General features: G+C 44.1%; 2 protein-coding genes and 1 long non-coding RNA gene across 3 annotated transcripts in view; 2 read left to right on the forward strand and 1 right to left on the reverse strand.

Annotated features, from left to right (window-relative positions):
- The window catches only part of LOC134185442 (phosphatidylinositol phosphatase PTPRQ-like), a 17,075-nt gene extending 13,980 nt beyond the window's left edge, over nt 1-3,095 (forward strand). Inside the window, exons 13-14 of the mRNA XM_062653229.1 lie at nt 57-367; nt 1,744-3,095. Coding sequence (XP_062509213.1) covers nt 57-367; nt 1,744-2,833 — 1,401 coding nt within the window. The 3' untranslated portion in view covers nt 2,834-3,095. The remainder of the gene's footprint in view (nt 1-56; nt 368-1,743) is intronic.
- A 666-nt stretch (nt 3,096-3,761) lies between these two features.
- Nucleotides 3,762-7,661, reverse strand: LOC134185400 (uncharacterized protein K02A2.6-like). Its single transcript, XM_062653180.1, has one exon. The coding sequence runs from the start codon at nt 7,659-7,661 to the stop codon at nt 3,762-3,764; it is 3,900 nt and encodes a 1,299-aa protein (XP_062509164.1).
- A 3,809-nt stretch (nt 7,662-11,470) lies between these two features.
- Nucleotides 11,471-12,052, forward strand: LOC134185166 (uncharacterized). Its single transcript, XR_009970775.1, has 3 exons — nt 11,471-11,550; nt 11,616-11,764; nt 11,818-12,052. It is a non-coding gene; the product is annotated as an uncharacterized LOC134185166 (long non-coding RNA).
- The last annotated feature ends 2,835 nt before the right edge of the window (nt 12,053-14,887 follow it).

Here is a 14,887-nt window from a genome sequence, read left to right on the forward strand (position 1 = left end):
AGACTATCCCTACATTTCAATTCATCTACACCCTTCCGTTTGTTCTATTACTCCAGGGTGACCTAAAGGAGTTTGTTCGCAAAGCCCGTCCAAGCGAACAAAACCCCATTCGTGGTCTCTCTCTCTTCCAACTGTTAGACATCTGCAGTCAGATCGCATGTGGAATGGCCTATCTTGCCTCCATCCATTTCGTTCATCGTGATATTGCCGCTCGTAACTGTCTGGTCGGAGGCGAAGACAATGAGTTGGTAGTCAAGGTCGCTGATTTTGGAATGGCCAAGGACGTTTACCAGACCGATTACTACAAGAAGAGAGGAGGCATTCTGCCCATTCGTTGGATGGCTCCAGAGGCAATCACAGATGGAAGGTAACATAGCATAGTTGATTGGTGTGTGTGTGTGTGTGTGTGTGTGTGTGTGTGTGTGTGTGTGTGTGTGTGTGTGTGTGTGTGTCACTATGTGTGTGTGTGTGCGTGTGCGTATGTGTCACTATGTGTGTGTGTCACTGTGTGTGTGTGTGTGTGTGTGTGTGTGTGTGTGTGTGTGTGTGTGTGTGTGTGTGTGTGTGTGTGTCACTATGTGTGTGTGTGTGTGTGTGTGTGTGTGTGTGTGTGTGTGTGTGTATGTGTCACTGTGTGTGTGTGTGTGTGTGCGTGTGTTTATGTGTGTGTGTGTCACATGTGTGTGTGTGTGTGTGTGTGTGCGTGTGTGTGTGTGTGTGTCACTGTGTGTGTGTGTGTGTGTGTGTGTGTGTGTGTGTGTGTGTGTGTGTGTCACTGTGTGTGTGTGTGTGTGTGTGTGTGTGTGTGTGTGTGTGTGTCACTGTGTGTGTGTGTGTGTGTGTGTGTGTGTGTGTGTGTGTGTGTGTGTGTGTTTATGTGTGTGTGTGTGTGTGTGTGTCACTGTGTGTGTGTGCGCGCGCGTGTGTGCAGGCACATGTGTGTGCACATTTTTTACAATATCAAATTTTTTAAACTGAAATTCTCCAGGCTTATTGTTGGTCATTTTCAGGGTTAGCAGATTAAATAGCTAATGTATTTATCACTTGGTTCGTTGCAGGCAGTAGGACACCACACAGTCTGTGCAGCCATGGCCACTTAGGTATTCATTGAATCAAGCTGTTGACTTTGGTCTGCATAACAAAAACTGCCACTTCCGGTCTTGGTGCTAGGTAATTAAATAAGTAATATATTTTTCATGGATGGTTATGGTCAGAATTTTAGTCAAAGTTTGGAAGCCATATCCACATGAACACACCGAAAACTGCGGCTAGTCATCAGGTAATTTTGTTAGTTGCACTGGTTTTCCGGCTAGACGAGGGCGTTACCCTGACCACGCCTATTTAATGCGGGCGATGCCACAGGTTTAAATTTTGCTCTTACAGTACTGTATTGTGTACATACATTAGGTAAGGAATTTCTGGTAATGATGAAGGTCATAGATATAGGACAGGTTTTAACAGTTAGCCATTATTTCAAAAAATGGAGATTCTTAACGCGCGTTAAAACCGAGACTTGTTAGCGCGCGCCAAGGAAAACTTGTTAACGCACGCTAAAACAGACTTATTAGCGTGCGCAAAGTGAAAACTTGTTAACGCGCGCTAACACGGTGACTTGATAGCGTGCGCTAGTCTTTAAATCTAAATTACGTTTATTTAGCGCGCATTAAGTTGGACCCTTAAATGTTTACTGCTGCTTGTACGTAGTGTAGTGAGTGGGTATTATTAAATTCTATTGATTGACAGGCACACCTTGTACTCTGATATTTGGTCGTTTGGCGTGTTGATGTGGGAAGTCTTCTCATTTGGCTATCAACCATACTTTGGTGTGGAGAACGATCGGGTGCTTGGTGGCGTTATCGGCGGCACGTTGTGTCTGCAGTGTCCTCCAGGTTGTCCGGCCGTCGTCTACACTCTTATGGGTCATTGCTGGCATAAGAAACCAGAAGGTAGAATCACAGCGGCAGAATTATCAAAAGAAATGCTTGAGCTCGTGCAGTTGTGCAAGAAAGATGGGAAGGAGAGTGTGCAAGCGATGCGTGCCGATCGTTACCAAACACTTACGAAGTATCAATCAACGGCAAACGGTGCATCGAAAATTCAAGGGACGACATCGGAAATTGACGTTGACGATGGTGGATACTTGAAGCCTGCAGACTGTGGCAAACAAAATGGAATGGATGTTGACTATGAGGGATACCTGAAGCCGACAGATGTTGGTAGACAAGATGGAATTGGTGACGGATATACGAAGGTGGATGAGTCAGAGGTGAGAGAAAATCAGTATGAGACAACTGTGAATGTGGGAGTGCCCCAATTGGATGCCAAAGTTGCTACAATGATGATGGATAAGGACGGGATGGCAAAACAAATGAGTTATGTTGACATGGCGGGGACATTACCGAGAGACGAAACGTGTGGGAGTCCGGATGTTTGGACGAACGCCGAAGGAATGAAGAAACAAGAGAGCTACATGGACATGGCTAACACACTGCCGAGAGACGCAAGACAAGAGACCAAGAAAGAAGCGTATGTGGACATGAACAGCAGCGCTCCAGCATTTGGTGAATACGACAGTCCGATTAACTGGCAACAACCCACCACACAACAGACATCTCGTGTTGCTCCACCAGCCGGCATATACGACAAGCCAGTTGATCTGCAAACCGGCATGCAGCAGTACGTTGACATGGGAGATGGTGGAGGATACGACATTCCGGCCAAACGGGAAATGTATGTTGATATGTCGGGCACGTTACCCCACATGGAGAGTTCGCAAGATGTCACACTCTCGGTCACTCTGGATGACTCTACTTCACCAGAGACAGCTTGTTAATATCAACATGAACGACTGCCAGTGATATCTGTGTGTGTTGCATGCATACTGTTTTGTTAGACTAGATTGTTGCTTAGCTTGTTGGTCAGCAGACAAGACATAGTAGAGCTGCTACTGTAGTAGTAGCTGTGATGACATTGACATCGTTTGCTGTATGTATGTTTGTCTGTCTGTTTGTAGTGGCTTTAATAGTTTATGATGATTTTGTCCGATTTTCCTCACAAGCGGACATGTTTAGTATCAACGTCTACATTTTATTCAAACTGTGTCGTGTATTTCACTCTCTTCGTCTCCTACTTTCTTGTTTGATAAGCTACGTGTTGTTCGATGTCAGAACACTACTAAAGACAACAAGAATAAAAGTAGTCCTACTGGAGCACGCGCATGCGCACCAACCTGTAGTCAGACCTTTGCCCATCCTCATACTTACGCAGGAAGCATGAGGACAGGGAGGGGTCTGGCTACTCAAGATAACGCAATACTAATAATGGGGCGGATCTTACCACGCGAGACAACATCCTGTTGTTCGTCTCTTGCGGTAACGCTTCGACACACGCTCCAATCTGATATCTAGACGTGTGGAGTTTTGATGTGGAAAGTGTAGTATATATATATATTATAACAGTCGTAAGCTACGTTCCAGATCGGCACAAGCTATCACACCCTATCAGTCTATGCTATGCTCAGACTCTAACGCAACAGCAATCCAACAAGTGCTAACAGTCACTTATCTAATTATCTAAGTATATGACACCCCAACCTACGCATGCTCACCAATCTATGTACCAGTCTACCACACTCCTCTCTCCTTAGCTTTGTCTATATCGGAGGGGTAACTGACGATTAACTCGAACTGGATAACGTCGATCAGTTCCACTTGATGTTCCCCTTACTTCCGCTGTAGCTCCCTCAGCAAGAGATGGTGTGGCTATTGTAACAGGTTCTCTGCTTGTTGTGCTTCTCTCACTGGACTAGTAGGTTCTGTTTGTCTTGTCTGTTCAAGTGTTGGTCGTGGATTAGAAGTAATATCTGGAGTTGTTTCAGTACCCACCTCATCTGATGTCTCTATGACAGCAGGCACACTCCTTTCATCTCGTCTCCTGATATGTTCGATATGAACATATCGGAGGTGATTGTTCACGTCCACCATGTAATTTGTTGGTCCCAAGCGCTGTAGGATGATTCCTGTCAGCCATTTCCCTCGGCCATCTCGACGTGTGTTGAGGACTGCCACTGTGTCTCCTGGGTTAAGATTTCTAACGTATTTTGTTGCTTCTTCGTATCTCTCACTCTGCCTGTCTCGAATTTGTCGTCCACTCTCTGGTCTTACTAATGTCAACCGTGTTCTCAGCTCACGTTTCATCAGTAGTTCTGATGGTGTCTTCCCAGTAGTAGTGTTTGGGGTTGTTCGATATTTCAACAACAGTAACGAAATCTGATGACTAATTGACCGATTTGGTGGCCTCATCTTCAGAGACTTCTTGAGCTCCTGCACGAACCGTTCTGCCTGCCCATTCGAAGCAGGGTGATACGGAGGTGTCCTTTGATGTCTAATCCCGTTCGTTCTCACGAAGTCTTGAAACTCTCTTGCCACGAATTGAGGCCCGTTATCTGAAACTAGCCTTTGAGGGATTCCATGGCAGCTGAATGACCTCCTAAGTGCTTCAATTGTCTGAGTCGTAGTGGCATGTATTCCGAGCTCGTGGACTTCCGGCCACTTGGTAAATGCATCAATTACCACAAGGTATTGCTTTCCCTTGAACTCTGCAAAATCCACATGAAGGCGAGTCCAGGGCGCATCTGGGTAGATCCATGGATGTGACATCACATGAGCCGGCTTATTCCGTATACTCTGACATGCTGTGCAAGTCTTCACTACCTCCTCTAGATCTTGGTCTAGTCTTGGCCACCACACGAAACTCCGTGTTAGAGATTTCATTCGACAGAGGCCAATATGACCTTCGTGAATCTCTTGTAACACTGTGCCTTGAAGCTTGGTTGGAATAATTACACGATTCCCCCACAGTAGACACCCGTCTTCAATTGTAAGCTCATCCGCTCGTCGTGCATACGGCAGTAACTGTGTACTTACATTAGGCTTCCATCCACGCAAAGTGTACTCGTAAACTTGTCGTAGTATGGAGTCTCGCTGCAGTTCCTTAGCAATGTCTTGCGCTGTAACAGGTAACTGCTCACAATGATCAACAGCATAGATTTTCTCATTAGGATCCACTACGTTGACTGGAATGGGTAGTCTCGAAAGTAGATCAGCTTCTTTGTTGCTCACTCCTGATGTGTATTCGAGGTTGTATTGATAAGCACTTAGGATTAGTGACCAACGCTGTAGTCGAGCCGCTGCTAGAGTAGGTACTCCCTCTTTCGGACCCAATATCTTCAACAGTGGTCGATGGTCAGTTACAAGTGTGAATGACCTTCCCACCAAATATTTATGAAATTGTCGCACTCCAAAGATGAGTGCTAACGCTTCTCGTTCCAATTGAGCATATCCTCTTTCTGCCGTGGTCAAGGTTCGTGAAGCAAAAGCGATTGGTTGCTCACTACCGTCTGACATTACATGTGTGAGACATGCTCCCACTCCATACGGTGAAGCATCGCAAGCAAGACGTACCGGTTTCTTCAAGTCATAATGCGTCAAGAAATCCGATTCCAACAAATTCTGTTTGGCTTGCCGGAAAGCCTTTGCTTGTTTTGCACCCCATTCCCACGATGTGTTCTTCTGCAGCAGACTATACAGTGGTTGTAGCATGGTTGAGAGGTTAGGCAAGAACCTTCCATAATAATTCAATAGGCCTAAGAATGCCCTTAGCTCGGTTGTGTTACTTGGCTCTGGAGCTTGTCGTATTGCTGCCAGCTTTTTCTCAGCCGGTCTAAGTCCATGCTCATCCACAACATAACCAAGGTACTCAACTCTAGTTTTCTTGAACTCACACTTTTCTCTTTTCAGACGAAGTCCCGCTTGACTCAGTCTTTCCAAGACTTGATGAAGACGTTCGTCATGTTGTTCTTCGGATTGGCCCACAATCAGAATGTCGTCTAAATAACAGGACACTCCTGGCATTCCCGTAAGAACGTTGTCCATCGCTCGCTGCCAAATTCCGGGTGCAGTCGAAATACCAAAGGGCATACGTGTGTACGCAAACAGGCCCTTGGCAGTGTTGATAGTCAAATACCTTTGGCTGCTTGCATCCACTCGCATCTGCATGTAAGCTTGTTTCATATCCAGACGTGTAAAGAACCGTCCTCCTGCTAACGATGCAAACAAGTCCTGTGCATTTGGCATTGGATAATTGTCCATCTCCAGGTAGGGGTTAATTGTTACCTTGTAATCGCCACAAATTCTGATAGAATTATCAGCCTTTCTCACAATGACGATAGGTGCTGCCCACTCACTGTTTTCCACTGGCTGTATAATGCCCTCTTCCTGAAGTCGATTAAGCTCCTCCTCTACCCTCTGTTGTAAGGCATAAGGCACTGGGCGTGGCCTATGGAACTGTGGCTTGGCATCTGCAGACAAAGTTATCTTGGCTTGATAGCCTTGCAAAGTACCTACTCCCTCTGCAAACAACTGAGGAAACTTCTCAGGTACATCAAAAACTCCACTATCAACTTTGAACAGAGAAGCCCAATCAAGCTTGAGGTTTGACAGCCAATCTCGTCCCAAGACTGCTGGCTTATCACTCACATCTACTACAATCAACCGCTCCATGGATTGTTGCATTCCATACTTGATTGGTACAACAGCTTCTCCCTTCACCTTCAATCGTTCACCACTATATGACTGAAGTTGGGCAGTGCTCTTCTTCAGCTGTACGTGGGATAGAACTTCACTATATATCTGGGTTGGTACAACACTCACTGAAGCTCCAGAGTCCACTTCCATCTCCACATTCCTGCCTGCCACCTCTATTGTCACCTTGACCCCGCCTCTACCAGACAAAGAACAAATGAGGCTTACATCTTCTGCATCTACTTGATATGTAGACTGAGTCTTCGGTTTCCTTTTTGTACGCCAATTGCCCTCCGTGCTATCTTTCGCGTTATCTCGTTGCTTCTTCCGACATGCTTTAGCGATATGGCCCTTCGTCTTGCAGAACAGACACGTGTAGTTTTTAAATCTACACTTGGTTGGGTCATGACCATGATCATTGCAACGATAACATGCCTTATCCAAAGCACGCAACGATCCCGATTGGCTGCGGCTGCTTGTGGTCGCTCTCTTGACAGCAAATGCCGTCTCCAATGTCCTGGAATGTCCACAAGCTGCCTGTCGTGTCGACTCCCCACGGAGGTGTTGTGTCTCCGCTCTGGCTGTCTCTGCAGCTTGTGCAATCCGCAGAGCCTTTTCCAGCGTTAGCTCTGCCTCGGCTAAAATCTTCTGCTGTATATTCTCGTGTAGCAACCCACAGACTAATTGATCGCGTAATGCAGTATTGAGCTGCTCACCGAAATCACAATGTTTGGCGAGGCGTCGCAGCTCCGAAACGTAAACAGCAATATTCTCGCCTTCCCGCTGCATTCGCTTATAAAAGCGAAAACGCTCTGCGATGACGATAATTCTCGGTTCATAGTGGTCCTGCAATAGCTTGAAGAGCGTATCCAACGACTTGTCTTGAGGAGCCGCCGGTCGTACCAAATTCTTTAGTAACGTGTACGTCGTTGTGCCCATCGACGTCAGAAGAACAGCTATCTTCTTGTCGTCGTCCGTGATTTCATTTGCCGTGCAATAGAGCAAGAATCGTTCTTTGTAGTCTTCGACATTATCTACGCCCGCGTTGAACTCGCAGAGTTTCCTGTGTCGAGCCGCCATCCTCGTCGCCAGTGTAGTATATATATATATTATAACAGTCGTAAGCTACGTTCCAGATCGGCACAAGCTATCACACCCTATCACAGGGGCGTAGCGTCCAGTCCGACCGGTCCGGCCATGGCCGGACCGGTTTTTGAAATATGCACTTTCGCCAGACGCTCAATGGCATCAACTTCCGTTTTAAGGGTATAGCCGATTAAATAAGTAATATATTTCTGCTCATGCAGTACTTTGTGCGTCGGCCTTGCGTTCTCCAGACGTCAGTTGAAGGTACTGTACAGGCTCGGAGACCCAGCCGATGCGAGGCTAAAGTTGTCCCGCCCATCTACTAGCGTGCGCTACATTGTCCAGCCCACTAGCGCGCGCTAGGCCGGACCGGTTTTCATTTACTTCCTACGCCCCTGTATCAGTCTATGCTATGCTCAGACTCTAACGCAACAGCAATCCAACAAGTGCTAACAGTCACTTATCTAATTATCTAAGTATATGACACCCCAACCTACGCATGCTCACCAATCTATGTACCAGTCTACCACAGAAAGTGTTCTAGTTTGGATATCAGCCAAACTTTAGTGTCGATAATGACAATTTGAGTGTTTGCGTAACCTCTCCCAATATAATGGCAGGTATATTAATTAACTAAGCAATCAAAGTTATAGATTAACCGCATTTATGAATTCAACCATCCCTTTCCACATACAACACACACTTTACTAGATGCTGCAATGTCACAGCAAATGGATGGATAACATACGGACCATTCATCATGCGTTCTTAGATCTCATCACCTTGTACCTTCACTCTCTCCCTCTCTCCCTGTCTCCATCTCTCCCTGTGTCCCTGTCTCCCTCTCTCCCTGTCTCCCTCTCTCCCTCTCTCCCTGTCTCCCTGTCTCCCTGTCTGTCTCTCTCCCTGTCTGCCTCTCTCCCTCCCCTCTCTTCCTCCCCTCCCTCCCCCTTCCCCCTTCCTCCCCCTTCCCCCTCCCTCCCCCTTCCCCCTCCCTCCCCTTTCTCCCCTCCCTCCCCTCCCTCCCCTCCTTCCCCTCCCTCCCCTCCCTCCCCTCCCTCCCCTCCCTCCTCTCCTCCCCCTTCCCCCTCCCTCCCCCTTCCTCCTCTCTCCCTTTTCCTCTCTCTCCCTTTTCCCCTCTCTCCCCCTCTATCCCCTGCTCTCCCCTCCCTCCCTCCCTCCCTCTCTCTCTCTCTCTCACACATACACACACACACACACACACACACACACACACACACACACACACACACACACACACACACTATGGTAGATTTATTGTCTAGAAAATTTGACTGATGATGCCCGTACAACTTCTCTATCTGCCGAGGATCTTGATGCAGCAATTGAGGAAATGGTTCAGCTGAGAAAGACAATAGATGTAGACGTCAAGAAAAACATATCAGTGGCACAGCAACGTCAGAAAGCTCAGTATGATGCCAGACACAGAAAAGGCGATTACAAAAAGTAATGTTTTTACTCTTTCAAGACTATGCAATCCCACCAAGTTTTGTTGTGGATCTATGTATGTAAGGTTGGAGACATGGTACTTCTAAGAAATATGAAGAAACTCTCTCGCCAAGGAAGCAAAGCAGAAGAAGCATGGTCAGGACCATACGAAATCACTGAGAAGGCTGGCAACCATACCTATTATTTGAATCGGAGTGGTAATGTTAATGCCAACAAGACCCTCCACTGCTCTACAAGACTCAAACCATATAATGTATGACAGCAATCATGTAGAAGGAGTGTTAAAACAGAAGACAGACACCAAGACTCGGTAAGTTTGTTTACACTTGTCTGGTTGTGATTTTGATCTTAATTCAAGCATTTCAGTCAGTTGACAGGCCTATTCCAGTTTGCTACAAACGTCGAATGCAACAGAATCCTTAGATAAGGCTTCACCGCTACCTTGTGGAAAAGGTACATTAGACAATATCTCACAATGATTCTTCTATCAGATTTCTATTAGATTACAATTGTTCTGCTTATATTGCTGCAGTTAGAATTTTAGCTTTGTACCTTACATGTGTTTCAGATGATCATAAAGCAAAAGCACCAAAGAGCTACGTTAAAGTCACGTTAGGGTGCAATCTTCAATGGAGCCATCCTTCTGAAGACCTGTTGGACCAAGAACGATTGCAGTGCCGCTTGGCCTCCCAGGGATTCAGAGCATGCGATGTTCTTGGAGATGGCAATTGTCAGTTCAGGGCTGTTGCACACCAGATCTATGGCAGTGAGACATACCACACTTCTGTTAGAAAACAAGCAGTTGACTTTATAGCAAAGTGTCATGGCAGGTACCATATGATTTAAAATACTAGCTGCTGTGAGATAGCAAACTCAATTGCACACAAATTATTTTTTAGATATGAACCGTTTATGACAGTGCCTTACAGCAATTATGTGGAAGAGATGGCTGCAACTGCTTGGGGAGATCACCTAACGCTTGACTCCATAGCGAATGTCTATAACGTAAGAATATGGTGCATTGAGTCTGCATCCCAATATGAATGCGTGATGGTGGCTCCCCAAAGAGAACTTCCAACAACAGGTGACATATATCTTGGCCACCTCGCAGAAAAGCACTACATATCAGTAGTACCGACTCATGTATATATTAGGTATGGCCTTATATAACACAGAAATTGGATCAATCTTAGATCTTTCAGGAACCCAACGGGTGTGAACCACAACATTCTATTCCCAGTAGGCTGGCAGTTGTTGATAGATTTTTGATCGTTTTAATTCTCAGGCATGTTTGTCTTCTAATTTCTTGCAGGCCCATTGCCCTTGCCTCTTGTCATGGACCATTCATACTTCATAGCAGCTCTGTTTGATCTATTTTTAGACCATTCATACTGTGCAGCAGGTGCATCTTTGTCAACTAAACATCGGTCAGTTGCAATTTTCAAGAAACAAATCCCTCTGCAAGAGAGTGGAGAAGGACCAGAGTGGCTTTTTTTAGTAGAGAAGATGAATTCCTGGTACATACTTAAATAATCAAGACATGATTGCTGTTGAGTAGAATAGTCGACTACTGTAGGTGAATGAAGTATGGACAAGTGAAAGGCCAGATATGGTAGTGGGATATTGTTGTGATGGTCAAGAACTGACTGTACGTGACTTGAGCACTCTAAAAGACAGTAATTGGCTCAATAGTCAGGTGTGTGCTTTAAATCAGTTGAATATACACATAGTTATGTATAGTACAGTTTCTTTGTTATCAGGTTGTCAATTCATTCATGCAAAACATTGCAATGGAATTGAACAATCAAGTATAGTTAGTAAACTAATAAAAAATGAGTTAGGTTAGAGCTGATTGAGTTTAGGGGTATAACGTATTCGCATACAATTCCTTCCTGTACACGAAACTGGTTACGCATGGACGAAAGCCACTGGATCACACATAGAAATGGAAGAAGGTGTTTTGCTTGGAATTGAGTGTAACACGATGAGCAGATAATGGAATAATTACATGGCAAATTTTTATATCCCTACTGAACCTTCCTTTTTTCTAGAATGTCAACTTAGTTCAATATCACACAGTGGCAATACCTATCCATCTTCCAGGCCATTGGACTGTTATGGTAGCCGTGCTCCTGACTGCAACAATGCAATCAAATGTAACTGCACATTTCTTTTATTCGGATAGGTTTTGGACACAGTTCACAAGGAAATGAGATACCTAGATTCTCTGAATCCAAGTGAAAGGGATATATGTGTTGTAGCTCATATTCAGTAAAATATTGTCAATTTAAAAATAAAATCGCTATCACTGACAAGCCTATTGATTTACAGAAAGTTTATCAAACATGAAGGTCAGAGATTTTGTGTGACAGCGACAGAAAACTAGCCTTGTATTGTTGGAAGTGACATACTGGTATGGTGACTTAATTAGAAAATGAATTTGTAACAATTGCTGATTTTACTTGTGCCTTTTGACAGAATTTTCCTCGACAAACTAATGGGTCAGACTGTTGAGTGTTTATTTGCTTGGTATGACATCATGGTAGCTATTGGTGCTTTTCATCATCGTTCTGTTACTGCATCATGCTCCATATGAAATGCTAAAATTACCGTACAACTACACCCAAGTACAGTATATAGTTCATTCTCATGGCAAGCTTAAATAATTTGCTCCTTATAGTCACAGATGGCATCAGCCAGGGCATGGATTGCCTTGACATTTTGCAAGAACAAGAAAATGTAAGATAAGAGCCTGATCGAGAATATTCAAGTACATTGTAATACAGCTAACATCGGATCAATTTTAGGCCACAGAAACATCTAGTCACTACAACTGATGACAGTGATTATACCTGTGCTAATGACAGTAAATGTAACGATGATGTGCAGGAAGATGATGCATAATGCACTAAAGACTTTTACATAGATGTTATTTGTACTTATAAGGGGCAGAAATGAAATGACATCCAATCAGATATAAAACATTTTGGATGTCATTTAATTAATTAATAAATTTGAAATAAAAAACGTATTTTGTACTTTGGATAATGTACAAATAGTTGAGGAACGTATAAGTGCTATCAAAGATACTGATACCTATAGTCGAAGGTGCAACATCATTCATAAAGTAGAAGTGATTGAACTGCTAACTGTATTATTTGCTCTGCCAATATAGTCGTGAAATACATACTGCCATACAAACTGACAGTAAAAAGGAAGAAGAGTCACAGTCAGAAAAGGAATTATATAGTAAATCGAGCAGAAGCACTGCATGTGTGTTCATGTGTGGATGTTCGAATATTGTTGTCCGAATATTGTTGTCGCAAAGAGGTCTAAAGTGTACACTCTTTATTTGTAAACACAAATCTCAATAAAACTGTTCTTGCAGCCATTAATTGCACTACAAAGGAAATGGAGAAAACACTAAAAAATTGGAGTCAACAGGTGTCATCCAGACATTGTTGGATGTGTGCCCCACCCAACAATCACCCAACATTTCTCAAAGAGTGATCATCGAGGAGAGCACAAGGCAGTGGCGGCACTTCACTATTGGAGCAAAGTTTCCATGGCCTATTATTATAAACGTACTAAATTATTTTTAAAAACGGTACTTTTCAAACCCCAGTAGTGCAAGGTACATGGACCCAAAAAGACATTGACAATTTCAGTGAATTTATGGGAAAACCAGGAGACTGGATTTATTGTGTCAAATTAAGACATGCTGTCTTCCATGTCTTGGCCTACCATCATTTAGGCACTTGGGCAACAGATGACATTGCAGCCAAGTTGAAACCGAGTCATCCCTAAAATCAACCATCACAGACAATGCTTTGTGTGGTAGACTGACAACGGTGTGAGTCAATGTAGCTATATGGTGGTGAAGTAGATACTGTAATGAAAACGTGTGACATGTGTCACATGCAACCACTCTACACAACACGTACGTGTCCTGGGAAAAACTAAAACTTGTTCTAGCAGGGGAGACCTACCACTACACTATATTTGCCTTGATACTACATGTACATAAACGTGATCACATGATAGTTACGCTCTAATTAATTCACTTGCATAGCTATCCGTTCAGCCATTTTACCTTATATCGACAGTACACCTACAGTAGTAAACGATTTTGGACAAGAAATGGCAACATTGGAGAGTTCAAGACTTGAACTTTGACAGCCACTAGTGACCTGTGCATCAGCTCGTTGATTAACTTCACTCTTGTCTGAGTCTTTCGCCCTAAAATATCATATTCGACACTATCTACACAGACAAACGGACGAGCAGACTAAACTACGCTTACATTTTAGTCTGTCGAACAATAAGAGCGCGCGCTAATGCGCGGACCAAAATATCGCCGACGGACCTAATCCGCTGCTGCGCTAGGACCTAATCCGCGAAGAGAAGTGATTCCAGAGATCCGCGGTGCGCTAGCGCAGAATGCCTTCCGGTATGTAACGTGGTGCGTCCGTATTCCAGGCGTACACGTTAAGAAGTCTCTATTACAATCAACACACTACGTTTATATAGTACGCTAATTGAGTTACCCCATACATCCCTTTTTCTTTATGGAAAAGAAAAAAACAAAAAATTAATTGCTCTTCTAATGCAAGCATTTGCTCCCATGTGTGAACGGGTTGCTGTAAAACGCAGACTGCAGACTGCAGACTACGGAATGGGGACTTGCAGACTACGGAGTGGGGACTTTGGCGGTTTCAAAGGCATGCGCACATTCTTATAAACATACCTTCACGTGCTGATGTCTCCGGCCTTGCCTCGTGACATCGTCATGTTCAGTGTAACAGCACGGCTAAGCCTCTTCGAAGTTGCTTCTATCACCATCTGTGCGAGCACGTACGTCGTCTTGATCTACGTCGATCACATGCGCGACAACTAGATAGTGCATGAAACCAGGCGACCAACGCACTAGACAGCCTAGTGTTTCTCCAAGAGAGTCTGTTTGTAAAATGTTTCTGTTCATATTGTGTGTAGTGAAGCGATAGTTGGAAGCACGAGTTGAAGAATGGACGATAGGGCGGTCTACTTGAAAGAAAGGCGGTGACGTGTTGTCTTTGTCATATTTATCTTTGTGCTTCCGTCTTCGGTCTCTAGATGCTAGGAGATAAAGCGGGTACTTGCTTTCGACCAACGTATGTTGCAGCGCATTGCAGTCGACTAGCTAGAGGAGATATATTTACGGATTCAGATAGGCTCTCTAGTGCGCAGTATCAGACAATGAAGCTGCACTAAATTGCTAGGACAGTGAAGATCACGGAAATTGCTGCATCTTGGTTCTTCAATGTAAGAATGGTGCGGGAAGCGCATTGCCAATATGCAAAGTACTGGCGGCCTCATTAGGTGTGGGAATGTACTTGTACGCGCGTAGGTGTTCATTGTGTATAAATTCTAGCCAGTGTTTGGAACTGTTTTTTAATCCTTTTAACTAGTATAACAGAAAAGTGTGTGTTTGAATGGTATTAATTAATTAGGCTAGCACTTATTATGTAAACAGTTCTTTTGATAACAGCAAGCAAAAAATTGACAAAATTGTATTGTGGCATGTCCTGAACTGTTCTTAGCTGTTTCTTTACGCTAAAATGATCCTATGATTAATGAGTCTGCCCAACAATTGAAAACAAAATGTTTTTCTAACTAAATCTTTTAGCAGTTTTTTTATTAATTAAGCTACATGTCAACACCCAAGATAACTTTAAGAGCTCTTTGTGGCTTGCAAGAAATCGTTTATGATC

This window comes from Corticium candelabrum, chromosome 10 (genome assembly GCF_963422355.1).
Source record: "Corticium candelabrum chromosome 10, ooCorCand1.1, whole genome shotgun sequence".
NCBI classification, from domain to species: domain Eukaryota; kingdom Metazoa; phylum Porifera; class Homoscleromorpha; order Homosclerophorida; family Plakinidae; genus Corticium; species Corticium candelabrum.

What these genes read in the sequence shown, in the direction of transcription:
- LOC134185400 (XM_062653180.1), bottom strand. Translation starts at nt 7,661, where the DNA reads ATGGCGGCTCGACACAGGAAACTCTGCGAGTTCAACGCGGGCGTAGAT.